The sequence below is a fragment of the Dermacentor silvarum genome, chromosome 9, assembly GCF_013339745.2.
Source record: "Dermacentor silvarum isolate Dsil-2018 chromosome 9, BIME_Dsil_1.4, whole genome shotgun sequence".
NCBI classification, from domain to species: Eukaryota; Metazoa; Arthropoda; class Arachnida; order Ixodida; family Ixodidae; genus Dermacentor; species Dermacentor silvarum.
Window position 1 is genome coordinate 67,093,352 of NC_051162.1, and position 20,573 is coordinate 67,113,924.

Consider the following 20,573-nt stretch of genomic DNA (forward strand, 5'->3'; position numbering starts at 1 on the left):
CTTGATGTGCAGGCGTGCGAGCTGTCGACCTTCTTCGGCACGCTGCAAATAGGTGGCAACATCGAGATTTTCTTCGTCGGTGACGTCCGGTAGCATGGCATCAAGCGTCGTTTCCTGGTTCCTTCCGTATATAGACCAGGTTGAACGGCGCCATGTGCGTCGTTTCTTGCACGGCCGTGTTGTATGCGAAGGTCACGTGCAGAAGGATGGCATCCCACATATTGTGTTTGACGTCGACGTACATTTCCAGCAGGTCGGCGAGGGTCTTATTTAGGCGCTCGGTGAAGCCATTCTGCTGCGGGTGGTAGGCGGTGGTCCGGAGATGGCTTGTCTAGCTGTATCGCAGGATGTCTTGAGTTAATTCTGCCGTATAGGCCGTACCTCTGTCGGTCATGAGGACATCGGGAGCACCATGACACATGAGGATGTTCTCAACGAAGAATTGGGCTACCTCGGCGGCACTGCGTTTGGGCAAGGCTTTTGTTTCGGCGTTGCGGGTGAGGTAGTCCGTAGCTACGACGATCCATTTCTTCCCACACATCTTCGTCGGAAAAGGCCCCAGTAAGTCCATCCCGTACTGCTGGAACGGTCAGCGAGGTGGCTCGATCGGCTGTAGAAGTCCGGCTGGCCTTGTCGGCGGTTTTTTTGCGTCGCTGGCAGTCTCGGCATGTCCTTACGTATTGGGCGACGTCGGCAGAGAGGCGACGCCAGTAGTATTTTTCTTGTATCCTCACGAGCGTGCGGGAAAAACCGAGGTGTCCACCCATTGGGTCGTCATGGAGAGTTTGCAGAACTTCTGGACGCAAAGCTGAGGGTACCACGAGGAAGTAGTTGGCTCGGAGAGGCGATAAGTTCTTCTTTAGGAGAATGTCATTTTGCAAGAAAAACGGTGCCAATCCTCGCCTGAACCCCTTCGGCACAAGGACAGTCTTCCCTTCCAGGTAGTCTACAAGACTCCTTAGTTTCGTGTCGGCTCGCTCTTGTTCGGTGAATTCGTTCGGTTCGACGGGGGCGCGAGACAAGCAGTCGGCGTCAGAGTGCTTTCGCCCGGACTTATAAATGATGGTGATGTCAAATGCTTGAAGTCTCAGACTCCATCGCGCGAGGCGACCTGAAGGATCCTTCAAGTTAGCTAGCCGACACAAGGCATGGTAGTCGCTCACAACTTTCAAGGGCCTGCCAGGGAGGTAGGGGTGAAACTTTGATGTAGCCCAGATGATGGCGAGGCACTCCTTTTCTATTGTGGAATAATTTGCTTCCGCCTTCGATAGCGACCGGCTAGCGTAACTTACAACCCTTTGAAGTCCGTCAGTCCTCTGCACAAGCACGGCACCGAGTCCTACGCTGCTTGCGTTGGTGTGGACTTCGGTATCGGCGTTTTCGTCGAAATGCGCAAGTATTATCGGCGACTGCAGGCGTCGCTTCAGTTCTTCAAATGCTTCTACTTGCGGCGTCTCCCACTTGAACTCGACGTCGGCCTTCGTCAGGTACGTCAATGGCTTGGCGATCCGTGAAAAGTTCTTGACGAAGCGCCTGTAATAGGCGCACAGTCCAAGAAATCTACGCACTGCCTTCTTTTCGGTGGGCGGAGGAAAGTCAGTGATGGCTGCCGTTTTCTGTCGGTCAGGGCACATTGCAGACTTGTTGATGACGTGGCCCAAAAACAAGAGCTCCTCGCATGCTAAGTGGCACTTTTCTGGCTTCAATGTGAGTCCGGAGGTCTTGAATGCTTGAAAAACTGTTTCAAGGCGCCACAGGTGTTCCTCGAAGCTTGAGGCAAACACAACGACGTCGTCCAAATAGACGAGGCAAGTCTGCCACTTCAAGCCTGACAGTACTGTATCCATGACGCGTGGCAAAGTCGCTGGTGCCGAGCAAAGACCAAACGGCATGACCTTGAAGTCGAACAGTCAATCTGGTGTTCTAAAGGCAGTATTCTCCCGGTCCCTCTTATCCCTTAGTGCCGCGTAGAATATATACGGCAGTTTTCGCTCACGGGACGCCGACGCCGACACCGCATTTTCTTCGACATGGGGCCCTGAAAGCTGTCGCGTTAATAATAGTTAGCATATTTGAAAGTGGGTGCAGGGTTAAATTTCAATCACACTAGGCTACGGACTGCTTATGTTGGTTCCTAGCAGCTTCTCTGTGGTGATCTTGTCTGCGGCGTGATTCGGCGTTACTGAGCTAGGTGATGCTCGTCCCGGTGGACTAAATCAGCCATCCTTCCCTTCACGTCAAGTCAGCTTAAGTGACGGCTGTATTGTACAGTGTAAATGTTTTTCTGGTCGACGTCATACTGAGGCTCTGAGAAGTTCTCATGTCCACAAAGCTTCCCCTAATGGCTTCCCTCCAGATCTGTGGGCTATGAAAACCGGAAATTGCGGCTCGTAGCTCACGCGGTGCCGGTTGTTTCTGAGAAGTATCGTATTGATGTGCATTATGAAAACAACTTAAAATTCAAAGAAACGTCCCACACGTTCTTCTCCTCCAAGAAGCCACCGGGGCTGCATGCAAGTGATATGCGCAATGGTAGTGTCACGTCACACGCAATGGGCCTTCAGCGCACAATTAGTAAGCAGCCGCGCAAAGCACACGGAAATTCTTGCGATACGCAGATTCCGCTAGAACTGCCTCTAGAAATGCGTTGCGCAGTAAGAAAAGCATATAGATAAATAAGGTGAGATGAAGGCTGAGGTAACTTAGGCCATGTCAATGACAGAGTGACGTGGGCGTTCGGTTCACAGGAGAGGAATTCGGCTTAAAAATGCAGGTCACCGCAAAGCGAACAAAACCATCGGCAAAGAAAAGGTCCTAGCATGCGGGATTTCATTTCCTTCTGTCTCAGCTATTACAAAACATTTTCCTTAATTCCTTATGATACCACTCTCCCCAGACGACGTTTTATATCCCCTATGCGTAAAGGAAATTTCCACCGACTGTTGAGGCACCCTTTAGGACAATGTGCATATTTATTTTGTGATTAACAACGATTACCACGTGGGATAACTTCAGGCAATACAAAAGTGAGCCGACAAAAGAAATGCCAATTGTTATGCGGCACCGTGTCGTAGGCATTACACGCCCAACTATATTGACATAGTGGTATCCCCACCGCTTAGTAACTGCACGGCTCTTCACGCATTGCTACGCGTATCGGAATTGATTTGCAGCGCACTGATATGCGAAGCGAGAATATCGCGCACAAGGATAATGCGCAGATGATTTCGCAGGCAATGTGAACACCAACTGTTTAATAATATAGTCAAATCAAATTGCATAATGAGAGCGTGAACTATATCGATTTTATACGTTAGCAGATCAAAATGTATAAAGATACAGCTATGTTGCACGACAAAGGCTAAACTTCGACCGCAGTATCTCAACTATCTGCCACTCCAAAGTACGACCTTTAAGCTGCGCTTTCGCATTCCGACAAAGCTGTTGTTCAGCAGTAACAGCTTCGATACGCACCTCCAAAAATATTTCGGTCTATTTATATTTCTTGTTGAACGAATAAACTGTATAAGAGAATTTGCAAGCTGGCGAATAGGACAGTTTCAAGCAATTCCGTGAGGTGAATGTTTTAATTTGTTTATTGGAAAGAAATGTGTGGACAATACTTCAAGTATGTGTTTATGTGTTTATGCAACCTGTTATTACGTCGACACAGAAGGCGCTTTAACGTGTTTTTTTTTTCTTTTCGATACCGCAGTCAGTTTTGCTTGATGCTTGTGTTGTTTATTGCAAGGTGCTGTATTTAGAATCGTGCCATCCGGGTGATTCTTTATACTTGGAGTTTGAGCTTGCGAAACCATTCTTTGTAGATCGCGTCTCTTTTTGTCCTTTGGAATGTTTTTAATGTTATTCATGTGATTTTATACCATTGCCTTCTTCATAATTATGGCTGTATTTTCAAAATACAATCTACAAACCCCTGCCACCAGATTCTCGTCGCTCCGGAGGACATCCAGAGACCGCTAATATTACAACCTTTCAATAATGGGCAAGGTGCAAAAACACCGTGTATCGTGCATTGGGTGCACGTTAAAGAAACCCACGTGGCCAAAATTAATCCGGAGCCCCCCCCCCGCCCCCCTACGGCATGCCTCAGAATCATACAGTGGTTTTGGCATGTAAAACCAAACAATCGTATTTATTCTAACGTCCTTTCGACTATTTCAGTTTACCTGTATGCCTTTTCGACTACGTAATGCTGTTCACAGCTTACAGCGCTTCGTTTTGTTTCTGCTTACGTGGATCACGTCATTGTTGGTGGCCCGTCTAAAACTGACCTCCTCCATCATTTACGCCTCGTATTCGAGCGTTTCATCGAACATGGGTTCATTTTAAACGCTCAGAAGTGGGAATTTGGCATTACTTCTCTGGTGATATTAAACCACCTTGTAGATAGCACTGGAATTCGACCTCTTCCCTGAAAAAGGGAAGCAATCGCTGACTTTTCTCGCGCACTATCGTTACGTCAGATGCGCCTTTTTTCTCTATTTGGTAAACTATTACCGCAGCTTCCGCCCAGCTTGTGCCGATGCCGTACAGCCCTCCATAAAACTTTCTCTGCTCCACACATACCAACGCACCCTCTTTTGTCTGTATTGACAAAGCCGATGCTACCCTAATGGCCATTAAGGAACGTCTCTCCACTGCTGTCCTCTTGGTCCGCCCCAAGCATGATATCCTTGCGAGAGTCAGGGTTAATGCTTTAGGTTCTGCAGTTGATTGATAGCCACTGGTAACCTCTACATTTCGTTTCTTTAAGAAGCGTACGCCAAAGATGCAGCGGTACAGTGCTTTTGCCCGAGCTACTTGCGGTGAACCTTGTGGTCAAATATTTCCGTTACTTCTTGGAGAAATGGCCATTCATGGTATTTACAAACCACAAGCCCTTGACAAACTCCCTTACCTCGTCGAAAGCTACGTACCACGAAAGCTATGTAAACTAACACAGCGGTGTGTTTGTCTACATCTGTTCATCCTGTCTACTTCGCGCTGTACCTAGATAACCGACATGGCCAACTTTCTACACTTCATATTCATCTCTACGCCTCCAAGACGTCCACTTTCCTTACCATGGTGTCTATATTGTCTGCGAGGTTGATGGCGTTTCCGGACGCAACCATCTTTATGTTCCATTGCCACTACGTCATCTCGTTTTTTTTTTTACCAGATTCATCTTCTCTTCTGTCTAAAGCCGTGATTCACGCATCGCAGCAGCTCGTGGTGGAACGTTTCGTGTGGCACGGCATGAATGTGTTTGTGAATGAATGTCCTCTCCTGGACTCAGGTTTCAAAGTGATTCCCGTTGACATAGTTGAAGCCATACCTTCTTCGAAGATATTGCGATATTAAAAACAATTCTCGACTGTTTAAGTGATAGTCAAAAGCCATGCCAGTACCAGACATAGCAGCAAAGACTGTTGCCACTACCCTTGTCACCCCAGAGGTTACCCGTTTTGGGACCTCATCTGAGACTGTCACCAACCGAGGCTGGAAGTTCAGGGCGGCCCTGTTCCAGCAGTTGACTAGACTGTTCCACACATCCCACTTCAGAGCTATGGCGTACAACCCACAAGCAAACGGCGTTGTCGAGCATTTCCGTCACCTGCTCAAAACTGCGCTTCGTGATGCCGGCCACGACCAACGGATTCTCATTTAGTTCTTCACTTCTGGTGCTGCGCGCTACCATCACTGCAAACCTCGGTTTCACGCCTTCCTATTGCTTCTATGGCACCTCCTTTCCCATAGCAGCAGAGCTAGTCTGTCCTCTCAAGTCGGCCCTCCCAAGTCGACCAAATCTGGGCCAATTCACAGCTCCTCTTATGCCGACCAGCTATCATATTGTTTCTCGCGTCTATGTCTGCCTCCTATATGATTTTAACAACACAAAATCGCCATTCTTCCAACGCCACTTACAAGGCAGCGCGCATGTATTCCTCCCAATCTACTATTGCCGGCGCGCTCGCTAGGTACAGCACTCCTGTCCACACCTTTGGGCATGCAGAGATAATATCTTTACATTTAGCACCAATGGTCGTGACAGCGTCGAGTCCGTGGAGCGGTTGAAACAAGCCTTTGTTACCCGCCGTGGTTGCTTAGTGGCTATGGTGTTCGGCTGCTAAGCAGGAGGCCGCGGGCTCAAATCCCGGCCGTGGCGGCCGCATTTCGATGGAGGCTAAATGCGAAAACACCCGTGTACTTAGATTTAGGTGCACGTTAAAGAACCCCAGGTGGTCCAAATTTACCGGAGTCCCACACTACGGCATGCCTCATAATGAAATCGTGGTTTTGGCACGTAAAACCCTATAATTTAATTTATTTTAATTTTAACAAGCCTTTGTTGGGGCTCACGCAGCTGATCTAATGTTATATTCTTCACAGGCACTTACGACAGCATTGATAGGCCCGACAGCACCAGAAACGTTCTCATCCCCTACCTGCAAGCTCACGCGTTGGGACGAAGGAGAGGACGGTTAGTGCTCTGCGAGTAATTCAGTCCTTGCCTAGCGTTCCAGAAGCAGCGTTGTATTCTCGACAAAGGTATAACAAATGCTTATATACGTAGTCAAATCATAAGAAGCCAGCAAACAATGAATTGAATAATAAAAATCGGGCCCCTCGGTTTCCTTTCTTGTCGTTATGTATCATCAGTCTATGACGCGAGATAGGCTGGCACCTGCCCGCGGTATTGAAGAGGTGTCCTCCGGCAGTACGGACCTGCGACCCAGTCCACTGCGTGTAAACTTTTTCCAGTTTAGCGGCAAGTTCTCGGCTCATAACTGAGGTGTCCGCGCCAGTGTCGACTAAAGCTGTGACTTCGCCATCTATGCTGACTGGTATATCCAATGTTACGACGTGCCTTGGATCACCTGAGTGCATTTGAACGTCGGTCTGCTGTCGCTTTCATCGCTTGCATCGTAATGGAAGATATTCGGTACGCTCGGCGCCAGTGGCCTCACCTCCGGAGGTCGCTGAACTCAGTTTTCCCGGTTCGCAGGGCTGGGCGAACGGCGCCTAGGGTGTCTCGACGGAAGGCAGGACTTGGTGACCGGTATCGTGACGGAGCCGGTGACGACGAGAGAGGCTCGTGCCTTGGCGGTTCGAAGAAATCGGGACGATTCGCCAGGAAGCTCTCGATCTCCACCGGACGCTCACCAGGACGTGGACGCGGCGCATTCGGGGAGAACCCACGGAGACCCACGCGTCCGTAGGAACACGCCCTGTAGATATGGCCGGCTAGAGACTGCCTGGCGCGCTGTTGTAGTGCCCTTTCCAATGTAGTGGCTTCAGCGAGAAAGGCCGAAAGCGTAGTTGGTGGGTTGCGGATAAGGCCAGCAAACATTTCCTGCTGTACGCCTCGCATTAGGTGTCGAACTTTTTTGTCTTCGGGCATTGAAGCGTCTGCACGTCTGAAGAGCCGAGCCATATCTTCAATATACGTCGTGACGCTCTCATTAGGAACTTGAATTCTTGCCTGCATCGCCAACTCCGCTTTCTCCTTTCTGTCGGCGCTGGTGTGGGCGGCAACTAACTACCGATGAAATTCATCCCACGATGTCAGTGTCGCCTCGTGGTTTTCGAACCACGTCTTTGCGGAATCCCCGAGAGCGAAGTACACATTACGCAGCTTGCGCTCTTGGGACCAACCATTGAATTCGGCTACCCTTTCAAAGTGGTCAAGCCAGTCTTCGACGTCTTCAAAAGCATCTCCATGGAATACATTGGGTGTTTGCGGCTGATGCAAAAGGATCTGCGTTGGCGTGGCAAGCCCAGCAGTAGACGGTTGATGCATCGTCCTGGTAGGATCAGGTAGCAGACCGTGGTGTGGCTGGAGCCCCTGAAGACGACGGCTGGTACGGATGTGTACAGAGATGAGCTTACACACTGGCGACGAGTCAGGAGTACGCTGCGTCTCGGGCGATCGTATCATTTAGTCAGCACCTCCACCAGAAAATGACACGAAGTTAGCAATCAAGGTTTTGGCAAAACGGTGTTTTTTTTTAATTTAGGCTAACACTCGGAGAGCGCGCGTTCCAGTGCGCACTTCGTCGTTCTCGTTGCAGTGGCCGGCAGCTGCAGGTGCTAACCTATCTCGCGTCAATATGTCCACTGCAGGATGAAGGGCTCTGCCTGCGAGCTACAATTACCCCTGTCTTGCGCTAGCTCATTCCAACTTGCGTCTAATTTTTTGTCCTCCTGCAGTGCGTTTCCCTTTCTTTGGCACCAATTCTGTAACATTAATGGTCCACCGGTTATCAACCCCATGCACTACATAGCCTGGCCAGCTCCATTTCTTGGTCTGAATGTCGACTAGAATATCGGCTATCTTTTTTAGCTCTCTGATCCACACCACTCTCGTCCTGTCTCTTAACGTTACGTCTAATATTTTTCGTTTCATCGCTCTTCGCGCAGTGCTTAACTTTTTCTCGAGCTTCTTTGTTAACGCCCACGTTTCTGCCTTATATGTTAGCACCAGTAAAATACAGTGATGGTACACTTTTCTTTTCAACAACAGTGGTAAAGGCCCAGTCAGGATTTAGTAATGCCTTTCTTAATTTCTTGAATCTTGAATTCTTGTTCCTTTGCCAGGATGTTGAACGTTCCTTCGTATTCTGCATATAAATCTTCAACCCTACTCTTACAATTTTTTGGTTACGGTCCTCACTAATTTGTTGCAATTCATACCCATTGTTGCTGAAATGGACAATATCATCTGCAAACTGAAGGTTGCTGAGATATTCGCCGTTGATTCTAACTCCTAAGCCTTGCGAGTCTAATAGCCCTGAAAGGCAAAGAGGCACTATCTCTCCAATGCTTTTTACTGCATACTTAGAAGAAGCCGTCGAATAGCTTGACTGCTTCTTCTAAGTAGGCAGTGACAGCATTCCAGGGATTGTGCCTCTTTGCCTGACTCACACGCGCAGACACATATCTACTACGAAGCCGTATCTTACCTCCAGCGTCACCGATGCCTGAAGAAACCACCACGCAAGGCCCCTCCCAGACTCAAGCCACCGTCTGTCCCGTCGTGCTGCCTCAGCGTCGCCCCCCATTATTCAGCGGGACTGACGATCAGGACGTCGAGGACTGGTTGGCAATTTACCAGAGGGTGAGCTCAGTCAACAAATGGGACGATACAACTAGGCTGACCAATGTAATATTTTACTTGACCGGCATCGCTAGTCTCTGGTTGCGAAATCACGAAGCGGAGCTTAATAACTGGGCGTCGTTCAAGGCAACGTTTTCCGAAATCTTCGGCCACCTCGCGGTTCACAAACTCAGCGCCGAACAGCGACTTCGTGAACGTGCTCAACAACCCGGTGAGAACTTCACCAGTTATATTGAAGACGTCGTCAACTTGTGTAAGCCTATAAACCCGTCAATGAACGAGTAGGATAAGACCAAGCGAATCCTCCAAGAAATAGCCCTGTGGAACAGAATGACTGGATCGCGGCGTTGAGTCTGGGCGACCAGAAAGCACTGTTGATTCAGATCACGCAGTTCGTACGTGAAGAGGTCGCGCGACAGCTCTCCATTTTATCGTGCACGCCCGAGCCGGCCCAAGCACAACATCTGGCCCCAGTCATACGCCAAGTTATACAGGAAGAGGTCACTGACACTTTGCCTTTCGCTCGTCCGCTACCTCCGGAGCCTGCGCCCTTGTCGTACGCGCAAGTCGTCGCGGCCAGGTCGCCTCGTCAACCAACCTATTCTTCCACGTCGGCACCCGTTCGGCCCCCACCAGTTCCGTTCAGCCGACCAGTCGCCAAGAATCCATGGCGCACTGCGTACAACCGCCGTATATGTTATTCTTGTGGTTATGCAGGACATGTGGCACACTTCTGTCGCTGTCGCCCTCCTGTTCCAATAGATGTCATGCGACCGTCCGAGTACGATCCTGTGAGCTTTGTCGGCACAGCGCGGCTACCACAATCCTCTTCGCCCGAGCGCATGCCCTCAGCTACCCGCCGATCTCCATCCCCCCGACGTCGCTCTCTGCCACCTATGCGCCGTCGACCCTGCCCTTCTGACGCGGAAAACTAAACGTCGCAGTTCCCGTGGCATGAACTGCGTCGTCGTCGAAAAATTGAAGTCCGTCCCATTTCTCCAGCAAAACTCATCTACGTTATTGTGGATGGCTTTCGTACCTTGCGCTTGTGGACACTGGTGCGGCCGCTTCAGTGATTGATATGAAACTTTTCCACTTGCTTCGCAAGGTTACCACGACGTATACGGGATTATCCCTCCGTACCGCCAGCGCACACCATATTCAGCCGTCAACCGCCTGCACAGCCCGCGTCATAATTCAAGCTGTTGTTTATTCCATTGAGTGTCTTGTGCTACCAGCCTTTTCGCATCATGTCATCCTCGGTTGGGATTTTCTTTCTCGCCTTCATGCTGTTATTGACTGTGCTCGTGCCGCGGTCGCGTTCTCTTCGTTGTGTTCCGCGTCGTCGGCACCTACAATGGAAAAGTTTTTTGTCGCCGATGATACGAACATACCACCCAGTAATACAGCCCTTGTCCCCGTGTCCTATGCAGTTGTTCGTGAGTCCACAGTTCTCTTTACACCCTCCGAGACCGTTCAACACCGCAGGAATCACGTGTTGCCCTTTGCCGCTCTCGCCATGCCCAACGGCGCTACATCCTTATTTGTTGTGAATCCGTTGCCGGTTCCCTCAACCTTACTCCGTGGCGAGTGAGTGTATCAGCACAATTCAGGCATTCAGCGTATCCTCCATCTTCTGCCTTGACGACGTGGACAACTGCCACCTTAGGGCCCTGACACTTCCTGCTGGTACGCCTGATCACCCACCTTTAAGTATGTTCGGTTCCGCCATCGACGACGAATTTGCAGAGACCCACCGCGAGAAACTTCTTGCACTCCTCCACCAGTTTTGTGGCTCGGTAGATTGCCAGAAGACGTCATTAGACCGCACGGATACTGTTCTCCATCCGATTGACACCGACTCACAAGCGCCTCTGTGACAGCGTCCTTACCGCGTATCCCCTGCTGAGCGTCAGCTGATCGCCGAACAAGTCGACGACATGCTTCAGCACGGCATCATTCAGCCGTTATGCCGTCCCTGATCGTCGCCTGTTGTTCTTGTCAAGAAAAAAGACGGCTCAATCCGCTTCTGCGTCGATTACCTCCGATTGAACAAAGTTACACGCAATGATGTGTATCCCCTGCCACGCATCGACGATGCCCTGGAATGCTTGCAAGGAACCGAATTATCTTCATCCCTAGACTTAAGGACCGCTTATTGGCAGGTCCCTATGCCACCATCCGATTGTCCGAAAACTACCTTCCTAACTCCCGATGGGCTGTACGAATTCAATGTTATGCCCTTCAGCCTATGTAATGCCCCAGCCACATTCTAAAGGATGATGGACAGTGTCTTGCGTGGGTTGAAATGGAACCCTGCCTGTACTACCTGGATGACGTCGTCGTTTTCTCCCCTGACTTCGACAGTCACCTCCGTCGTCTTTACGAGGTACTGAGCTGTTTGACGTGCGCAGGCCTTCAGCGTAACATCAAGAAGTGCCGATTCGGAGCTCGCAAACTCACCATCCTGGACCACGTAGTCTCGAAGGACGGCGTCCTTCCCAATCCGCAGAAACTCCGTGCTGTTGCTGAATTCCCGAAGCCTACCTACCACTTTGAAAGCGCTTCGCAGCTTCCTTGGTCTGTGCTCATACTTTCGCCGCTTTGTGAAGAACTTCACACCACTGACAAAGCTGCTCACCGGCGATAGCTACCTGTCTGGTTGGCCACCGGCGTGTGATGAGGCTTTCGTAACGTTACGTCGGCTCTTGACTTCACCGCCCATTCTACGTCACTTCGACCCTACTGCTCCGACCAAGGTACACACGGATGCTAGTGGGATAGGCCTTGGCGCTGTCCTTGCCCAACGCAAGCCAGGCTTCTCTGAGTACGTAGTTGCCTATGCTAGTCGTGCCCTTGCCAAGGCACAGTGGAGGTACTCGGTTAGCGAGAAGGAATGTTGGGCAATTTTTTGGGCGTTGCAGAAATTTCGCCCTTACTTCTACGGCCATTCGTTTGATGTCGTCACCGATCACCATTCGCTCTCTTGGCTGGCTTCATTGAAGGATCCTTTGGGTCGACTTGGACGCTGGGCGCTACGTTTACAAGAATTCTATATTCACGTCATTTACCACTCAGGACGCAAGCACGCCGACGCACTTTCCCGCTCGCCCGTGCCTTCTGACGTCGCGCCTGTTTCCCCTTCCGACACTTCCTTCTCTAACATGAATATCAATGGCATGCCTTCAGAATAGCGCAAGGATCCCTGGATAGCCTCGCTGATTGACGTTCTCTCTGTGCCTTCGCCGACTCCAGCCCTACAACTCTCTCGTGCCCTTCGTCGCTAACTACCGCATTGTGCACTACGGGACGCATGTTGTACCGCTGCAACTATCAGCCCGATAGTCGAAAGTGACTGCTTGTTATACCTCGCCAATTTGCGCTCCGATCTGTGCCCCCACTACCGACGCCGAACCACAAAACGCGCACGCTGGCGTTTTGAAAACGCATGACAGACTTAAACAGCGATTCTACTGGCGTGGAATGTACACGTACGTCCGCAAGTACATTCGTTCCTGCACTGAGTGTCAACGCCGGAAAACCACTTCTCACATGTCTGGCCCATTACAACCTTTGCCGTGTCCCGCTCGCCCGTTTGATAGAATCGGCATAGACCTGTACGGGCCCCTTCCTTCCCCCCCGTGCGGGAAATCGGTGGATTATTGTGGCTGTCGACCATCTCACTCGATATGCCGAAACCGCCGCTCTTCCAACAGCTTAAGCTCGTGATATTGCCTTCTTCATCTTGCGCAGCTTCGTTCTTCACCACGGCGCGCCACGCGAGCTGCTTAGCGACCGAGGGCCTGTGTTTCTTTCGCAAATCGTCCAAGAGCTTCTCAGTGAGTGCAATACTATTCATCGCACCACAACAAGTTATCATCCGCAGACTAATGGCTTGACGGAGTGCTTTAACCGAACACTCGGTGATATGCTCTCCATATACATATCCTCCGACCATTCTAAATGCGACTTGGTCCTTCCTTTCGTAACACATACCTACAACACAGCCACGCAAGCCACCACTAGATTTTCCCCTTTCTTTCTACTATACGGGCGTGAGCCATCTTCCACACTGGATACTATACTTCCTAACCGCCCGGATGCATCCGAGTACCACTCAGCCTCATAACTCGCTCAATGTGCCGAAGAGTGCCGCCAACTCACACGCTCATTTACATCCGTGACACGAGGTCTTCAAAAAGAGCGCCTTGACCCGGCTAAATCTGCCCCCACCATCCATGTTGGCTCGTTCGTATGGCTTCCCATTCCATGCCCGGCACCTGGTCTCTCCCACAAATTTTTAGACAAATGTCACGGTCCCTAAAGGATTGTTCAATGCACGTCACCAGTGAACTACGTCGTCGAGCCTGTGACACCTCCCACCGACAGACGCGGCCGCGGTCGTGAAACAGTCCACGTGTGCCGCTTAAAGCCCTACTACGACTCTCTTGTGCTTGCATAGCCTTGAGTCGCCAGGATGGCTCCTCCTCACCGCCGGGGCCAATGTAGTGGGGAAGAGAGTCCGGAACCACTGAGAGTGAACGACGAAGTCCAGCAGCCCGGAGAGCGCGAGACAGCGACCGACACTCTTGAGCCAAGGCTGTTTGCGTAGCCCTAGCTGTTTTGTAAATAAACGCCCTTATATAATATAATTGTCGGAGTTGATCCTCACTTCGCCGTTGATCCTCACTCCTAAGACTGGGAAGGCTTAGGAGTGAGGATCAACGGCGAATATCTCAGCAACCTTCGGTTTGCAGATGACATTGTCCTATTCAGCAACAATGGAGACGAATTACAACAAATGATTGAGGACCTTAATCGAGAAAGTGTAAGAATTGGGTTGAAGATGAATATGCAGAAGACAAAGATAATGTTCAATAGCCTGGCAAGAGAAAAAGAATTCAGGATAGCCAGTCAGCCTCTAGAATCTGTAAAGGAGTACGTTTATCTAGGTCAATTACTCACAGGGGACCCTGATCACGAGAAAGAAATTTACAGAAGAATAAAATTGGGTTGGAGTGCATACGGCAGGCATTACCAAATCCTGACTGGGAGCTTACCACTGTCGTTGAAAAGAAAAGTGTACAATCATTGCATTCTACCGGTGCTAACATATGGGGCAGAAACTTGGAGGTTAACAAAGAAGCTCGAGAACAAGTTAAGGACCGCACAAAGAGCGATGGAACGAAAAATCTTAGGACTAACGTTAAGAGACAGGAAGAGAGCGGTGTGGATCAGAGAACAAACGGGGATAGCCGATATTCTAGTTGACATTAAGCGGAAGAAATGGAGCTGGGCAGGCCATGTAATGCGTAGGATGGATAACCGGTGGACCATTAGGGTTACAGAATGGATACCAAGAGAAGGGAAGCGCAGTCGAGGTCGGCAGAAAACCAGATGGGATGATGAAGTTAGGAAATTTGCAGGCGCAAGTTGGAATACGCTAGCGCAAGACAGGGGTAATTGGAGATCGCAGGGAGAGGCCTTCGTCCTGCAGTGGACATAAAATATAGGCTGATGATGATGATGATGATGATGATGATATAATATAATATATATATATATATATATATATATATATATAAATTGCAGTTCAATGCTGTCTAGTAATGGCGGAGATGGCGGAGGCTATGTACGGATCCTGGCCTCCGATATCTTCTTTAATTCTGGGGTTTTACGTACCAAAACCACGCGATATAATTCTGAAGCACGCAGTAGTGAGGCACTTTTTGCCATCTGGGTTCGTTAACGTGCATCCGATGCACGGCACACGGGCCTTTTTGCTTTTCGCCCCCATTGAAATGCGTGACCACGCCGGGGATTTGATCCCAGCCTTCGAAATTGCGCGCGCAGGCTGGTTTTGCTCCGGCCAAACCATTCGCGCGGATAGAGCGCAAGTTCAGAATTGGACGTGCCCTGCTCCTTTTCGGCACCGCGGCGCTCGAAACAGAGGGATTTTCATGCGAGGAGGAGGCTTTCCGGCGTTCCGGTACTGCTGCTGCGGTTTGGATGCGGTTAGATATAAAATGCCACAGTTTCCCCTGAAAGGCGAAGCTTAGATTGAGATAGCAAATTATTAGACAGCTATACGAAGTGAAGTAAGCTTACTAGTTTTATCGGCCGCATAAACAAGTAAACATTCCCTTACTAAATTAAGAAGCTAAACAATTCAGCAAGCTCGAACAGGCAAACATAGACACATATCACTCGATGACTGCGGACATTCGCTGTGAAAACGCTGGCATTGGAAGAGCGGCAGCAGCAGCTAGCGAATTCGCCTTCGTGCTGCCTCTCGCTTCAACGCTTCTAGTTAAGGCCCGCGCGGCCATACTCTCCGCCGCGCCATGCGCAGCCGCCACCTGAGTACAGCTAGGCGCGCGCGTTGGAGTACACTTCTTGCCGGGATGCGCGGCGAATGGGATGACGGGAAGGGCGAAGCATGCCAGCGCACGCGATCTCGGAGGCCATGGTAATAATTTCCAACGCTAAGCGATTATGCACAACGATCTACGCTTAACATTCACTGTCGAGCTCAGAATGACATGCAACGGCATATTTCTCGCCGCGAAGCAACCTGTTTCTATTCCCCTCCGCAGCCTCTACCGTCACGTGTACACAGGCAAAATCAGAATACGGTATAGACTCCTAACACGCCTGAATATAACGATCCGAAACCGTTGCACTTAGCTGCAGATTTCACGCGCCGCTTCATGGTCCATGGACCAATCAAAATTCAGGGCAGTACTGCACCAACCTGGTGCTGCTGATGAGCATGAAGCGTTTTGAGATGCGTTATATTGCGTTCTGACTGTTACAGTCTCTATTTCTGCGCACAAGTTGGTAAAAGGGCCTCTCTTCTGGGCTACCTTTACTCCTGTTACATATAGACTCGGACCGCAGTCACCCTAGGAACATTTAGTTGATAGTGTCTGCGAATAACAAACAATATTAACATGATACAGCTGAAACATTTGCAGCCAGCGCTGCACAATGTGGCCCACAATCATACCACTTTCAACGTCCCGTCTTCTTCGGAAAGTATGACTGCCGCTAGTTCACTGCTGTCATAATACAAGTCTTGTTGTAGTATCTCAACGTCGAACTGAAAAAAGAGAAAAGTTTATGGTTACCACAGTTATAAAACATACGATCAATATAGATGTCTTCTAGACAGGATATATACCAGCAGAACATATCATCACTGAGCTTTAATTCGTAGCAGCAGCTATTTTGTTATTGTTTTCTGCCTTGCTTGTTATGATGAAGCTTGATAAAAAACACAGACCAATGAAATTTCACGCAGGACTTACCACGAAGACGATACAAATTCAATTTTGGTCGGCACGTGACGTGAACCGTTCGGAAAGAATTCAAAGCATAGCTGTTCGTTTTGTTTGTTCAAATTACCCCAGAATTTTTAGTGTTTCAAGAGCAAAAGAAATCCTCGGTTGGGAACCACTGCAGCAACGCAGGAAATGTCTCAGAATGAAACTCTTTCACAACATATTCCACTCTCGAACAGGTATAGACCCCGGGAAATATTTGGCCAAGCCTGATTACGTTTCTCAAGGGCTGGACCATGAAAATGAGGTTAAATAAATAGCCTGCAAAACTGAAGCGTTTAAAATGTCATTTTTTCCCAGAACCATAATCCAATGGAATACGTTACCATCCGATGTCGCAATGATTCTCTCAAACGATGTATTTTCAAACTGTATACGCCCACTGAAGTAAGATAGTGTTTTTGTGTGTATGTGCGAGTATGAAAGTGTTCCGGGTACACGTTTTTTTTTGCCTGCTTTACTTATTGGTTTTTTGGTTCCTTCTCCCCCCCCCCCCTGCTGTAATGCCTACGGGCGCTGTGGGTATTGTGATAAATAAATTTTAAAAAATACAAGGCGGTGAACACAGCAATTACTGAAATAGCTCTGATAAGCCAACGCCAAAACCCACGAAGCAAGAATTGAAGAACGCTTAAACTTCCCCTTAAGAGTGGAACGCGAACGCGTTTTCGGGCCGCGGTCCCATCACATTTTAACGCGACAGCCTTAAGGGCCCCGCGTCGCGGAAAACCCGGCATCGGCGGCGGTGTCGGCGCTGGCGTCTGCGGCTGACAAAAAAAAAATGTCGCTGTTTCCCCCGAAAGGCGAAGCATCAATTGCGATAACAAATTAGTAGAGAGCTATACGGAGTAAAGATAGTAGTATTATCAGCTGTATAAACTTGGACATGCAGCAGCACCGGCAACGCGCAGAACTGTTGTCGACGCCGTCGACGTTTTGCCCGCGTTCGCACCGAACGCGCGCGGCGTTGGTTACTGTTGCCGGTGCCTCTGGGGGCGGCTCGGAGGTTTTCGACGAGATCAGAGCGGCAAACTCGTCTAGCAGCGTCGGAAGTCTTACCCACCTTCTCGCCTCGCAACGTTTTATTGCGATAGCAATTATATGGACACTCCAAAGCAGATTTCTGCCGTCGGCGTCGCCGTCGCTGTCGCCGTGAGGTTCCGTATGACGTCAATGGAGATGAAATCGCCGCCGCGCGCCGCCGAACGCTGTATGTGCGAGTGAAAGGGCGCGAGGGACGCGCGCTTTCACGGGGAGTGAACGCACGGCGGAGAATAAACGCGCGTTCTGTGCCGTGCTCCCTTAAGGGCTGCAGAAGTAGGCTTCTCTTTCCTCCTTTACAATCGCCATATATGTAGAGCAAACGCGCCTTCTTCTGACGCACGAAAGGCCGTGGGGGGGAGGGGGAGGGAAGGGAGGCGACGTTTAGCTGTGGCACCAAGTGCCTATTTATATCAGAGGCTCCGGCAACACTCACCAACGCCGCACGCATTTTGTGCGAACGCGAGCAAAACGCCGACGGCGTCGACAACAGTTCTGCGTGCTGCCGGTGCTGCTGCATGTCCAAGTTTATACAGCTGATAAAGCTAATATCATTACTCCGTGTAGCTCTCTACAAATTTGCTATCGCAATTGATGCTTCGCCTTTCAGGTGAATCTGCGACAACTTTTTATATAAATACGCATTTGGTGCCGCAGCTAAACGTCGCCTCCCCTCCCTCCCTCCCTCCCGTACCCGCACGCCCTTTCGCGCGACGGAAGAAGTCGCGTTTGCTCTCTATATATGGTGATTGTAAAGGAAGAAAGTGACGCTTAATTCTGCAGCCCTTCAGGTGGCACGGCGCAGAACGGGCGTTTGCTCTCCGACGTGCGTTCGCTCCCCGTAAAAGCGCGTGTCCCTCGCGCCCTTTCACTCGTACATACAGCGTCCGGAGCGCGGCGACGATTTCATCGCCGTTGACGTCATACGGAACCTGACGGCGAGCGCAGAAATCCGCTTTAGAGTGTCCATATAATCGCTAGCCACCCCGACTACACAAGCCCTCCCCGTGGCGCACAGTGGTTAGTGGTGGTGGTGGTGAAACTATATTTCCAAAAAGGGTCCTAAAGGACACCAGACTGTTCGTCAAGGTGTAGAGGGCACCTCTCACGTCGAGACGGGGAGCCCTAGGCTCTCCACCGCTTCGCGGGCCTTCTGGACAGCCCAGAGTTCCGTCGTAGTCGGCGTCGATTCGGCTCATACGCCAAGGATTGGGGTACGAGTTCGTGTGTAGCAAGCGGAGAGTCACTGACTGCGCCCTGTTAAGTTCCTTGTTTGGAAGGCAGAATTCTCTACGTCCTAAATAAAAGTGCTTGATGAGCTCACTATATATCTGAAGTTGGTCCTTGAAGGTCTTAGGAGGGGAGCGCGGCTGGCTAGTCCTCGCGCGGGCCTATGAGCGGATTTGTTAAGGTTCCGCTGTCCTCCCACGAAATCACCCATATGGGCTGGGAACCAGACTATACAGTGGAGACTAATGCACCTACCTTCCAGTAACTTTGAAACCTTCGCATCCACTACTCCCCTAGCAAAGGCGCGAGTAGCTGCCCTAGAATCGCTATAGATTACCAAGCGCTCTGGATCCAGCAGAGCGAATGCAATGGCCATTTGTTCGGCCACCTCTGGATTCTTGGTGTAAACAGAGAGTGCGTTGAAGACTCTTTCGTGGGCGTCTATTACGGCTACCGAAAAAGCTTTGCGATTGGCCACCTGGGCGGCGTCTACGAAGGCAGCTTCTGTGGGATCCATAGCAGCCTCGGCAAGGAGAGCCTTCGCGCGGGCGAGCCTTCTCCCTTGGTTAAAGACCGGGTGGACGTTCCTGGGAAAAGGACGAGCCACAATCGCGTCCATGATTTCTTTGCTAAGATGTCTGACGTTCTCCTTTTCACGTTCAGTAAACATGCCCATAGTGACCAGGATGTTCCTGTCAGCTCTAGTGCCTGACAACCGGACGACCTGAGCTGTGCGCTGAGCCTCAGTAATTTCAGCTAGAGTATTGTGAACTCCTAGTTTCGAAAAAAGCTCCATGGATGCATTCAACGGTAGCCCCAGGGCTACCTTGAAGATTCGATGGATTGTGGTATCGAGTCGTTTCTCTTCTGTTTTCTTTTTTTTTTCAATCGAGCATAGCCGCAACATAAGTAATATGACATAGGACGAAAGCGTGTATTAGCCTAATGGCACATTCCTCGCTCATACCTTTATTTCTATTGACAATGCGTCGAAACATTCGTAGAGCATTCTCCACTTTGCCAGTTTTCTTTTGCATCATCAATCCATTGTATCCGTTACCCTCGATAGTCAGTCCTAGGACCCTGATCGGCCATAGTTCAGGAATGCGGTTACCATTCATGTCAAAGAGCTCGATATGATGTCGAATATCTTGCTCCCAGCCCTTGGGTTTCCGTCCTGGCTTGAAAGGACGGTAAAAGAGCAATTCCGATTTCCTCGACGAGCATTTGAGGCCCGCCGGAGAGAGGCAGAGTTATGTGGTCCTAATAGCCTCCTGCATTCGAGCCTCCAACTCTCCGTCGCTGCCTCCAGCACTCCATAGAGTAACATCATCGGCATAAATGGTGTGTTCAACCCCTTCAATGTCCAACAATGCTTAGACCAGTTTGGCCATCACTAGATTGAAGAGGAAGAGCAGAGTTGTTAATTGAATTCTCAAAGTAAAATCCATCAGAAAAAAACACCGCATATCCACGAAGTGAATGATGATGAGTCGGCGAAGCACCGGGGGATCATTCGGGTAACCGGGAATCCCCTGTACATTGCCCACTCGAACATGCAAATGAGTGACAACATATGTGTACAGTATATACAATGTTGTTTTACTTCTCGTATTGGGTATTCAGGTGCGGACTTCGTTTTCCCTTCATTAAGACTGCCTTGTTATCAGTGCAGCAGCACGGCGATGCCGGCAAGCGGACCCAGAGGCGGCGAGAGCGCGGGATGCGGCGGCAAAACGCCGGCAGCGTTCTCTACTTGAGGTTGGTGGCGCCGATGCTCGGTTGAAGCGCGAGCTTCGAGAGCCCTCAACTCCGGGTCCGCTTGCCGGCGTTGC

General features: G+C 50.1%; 1 protein-coding gene across 1 annotated transcript in view; it reads right to left on the reverse strand.

Moving 5' to 3' along the window:
• LOC119463644 (metalloproteinase) overlaps window positions 1-20,573 on the reverse strand; it is an 85,700-nt gene that overhangs the window by 49,122 nt on the left and 16,005 nt on the right. The window contains exon 3 of the mRNA XM_049655300.1: window positions 16,134-16,226. Within this exon, the coding sequence (XP_049511257.1) occupies window positions 16,134-16,226 (93 nt within the window). The remainder of the gene's footprint in view (window positions 1-16,133; window positions 16,227-20,573) is intronic.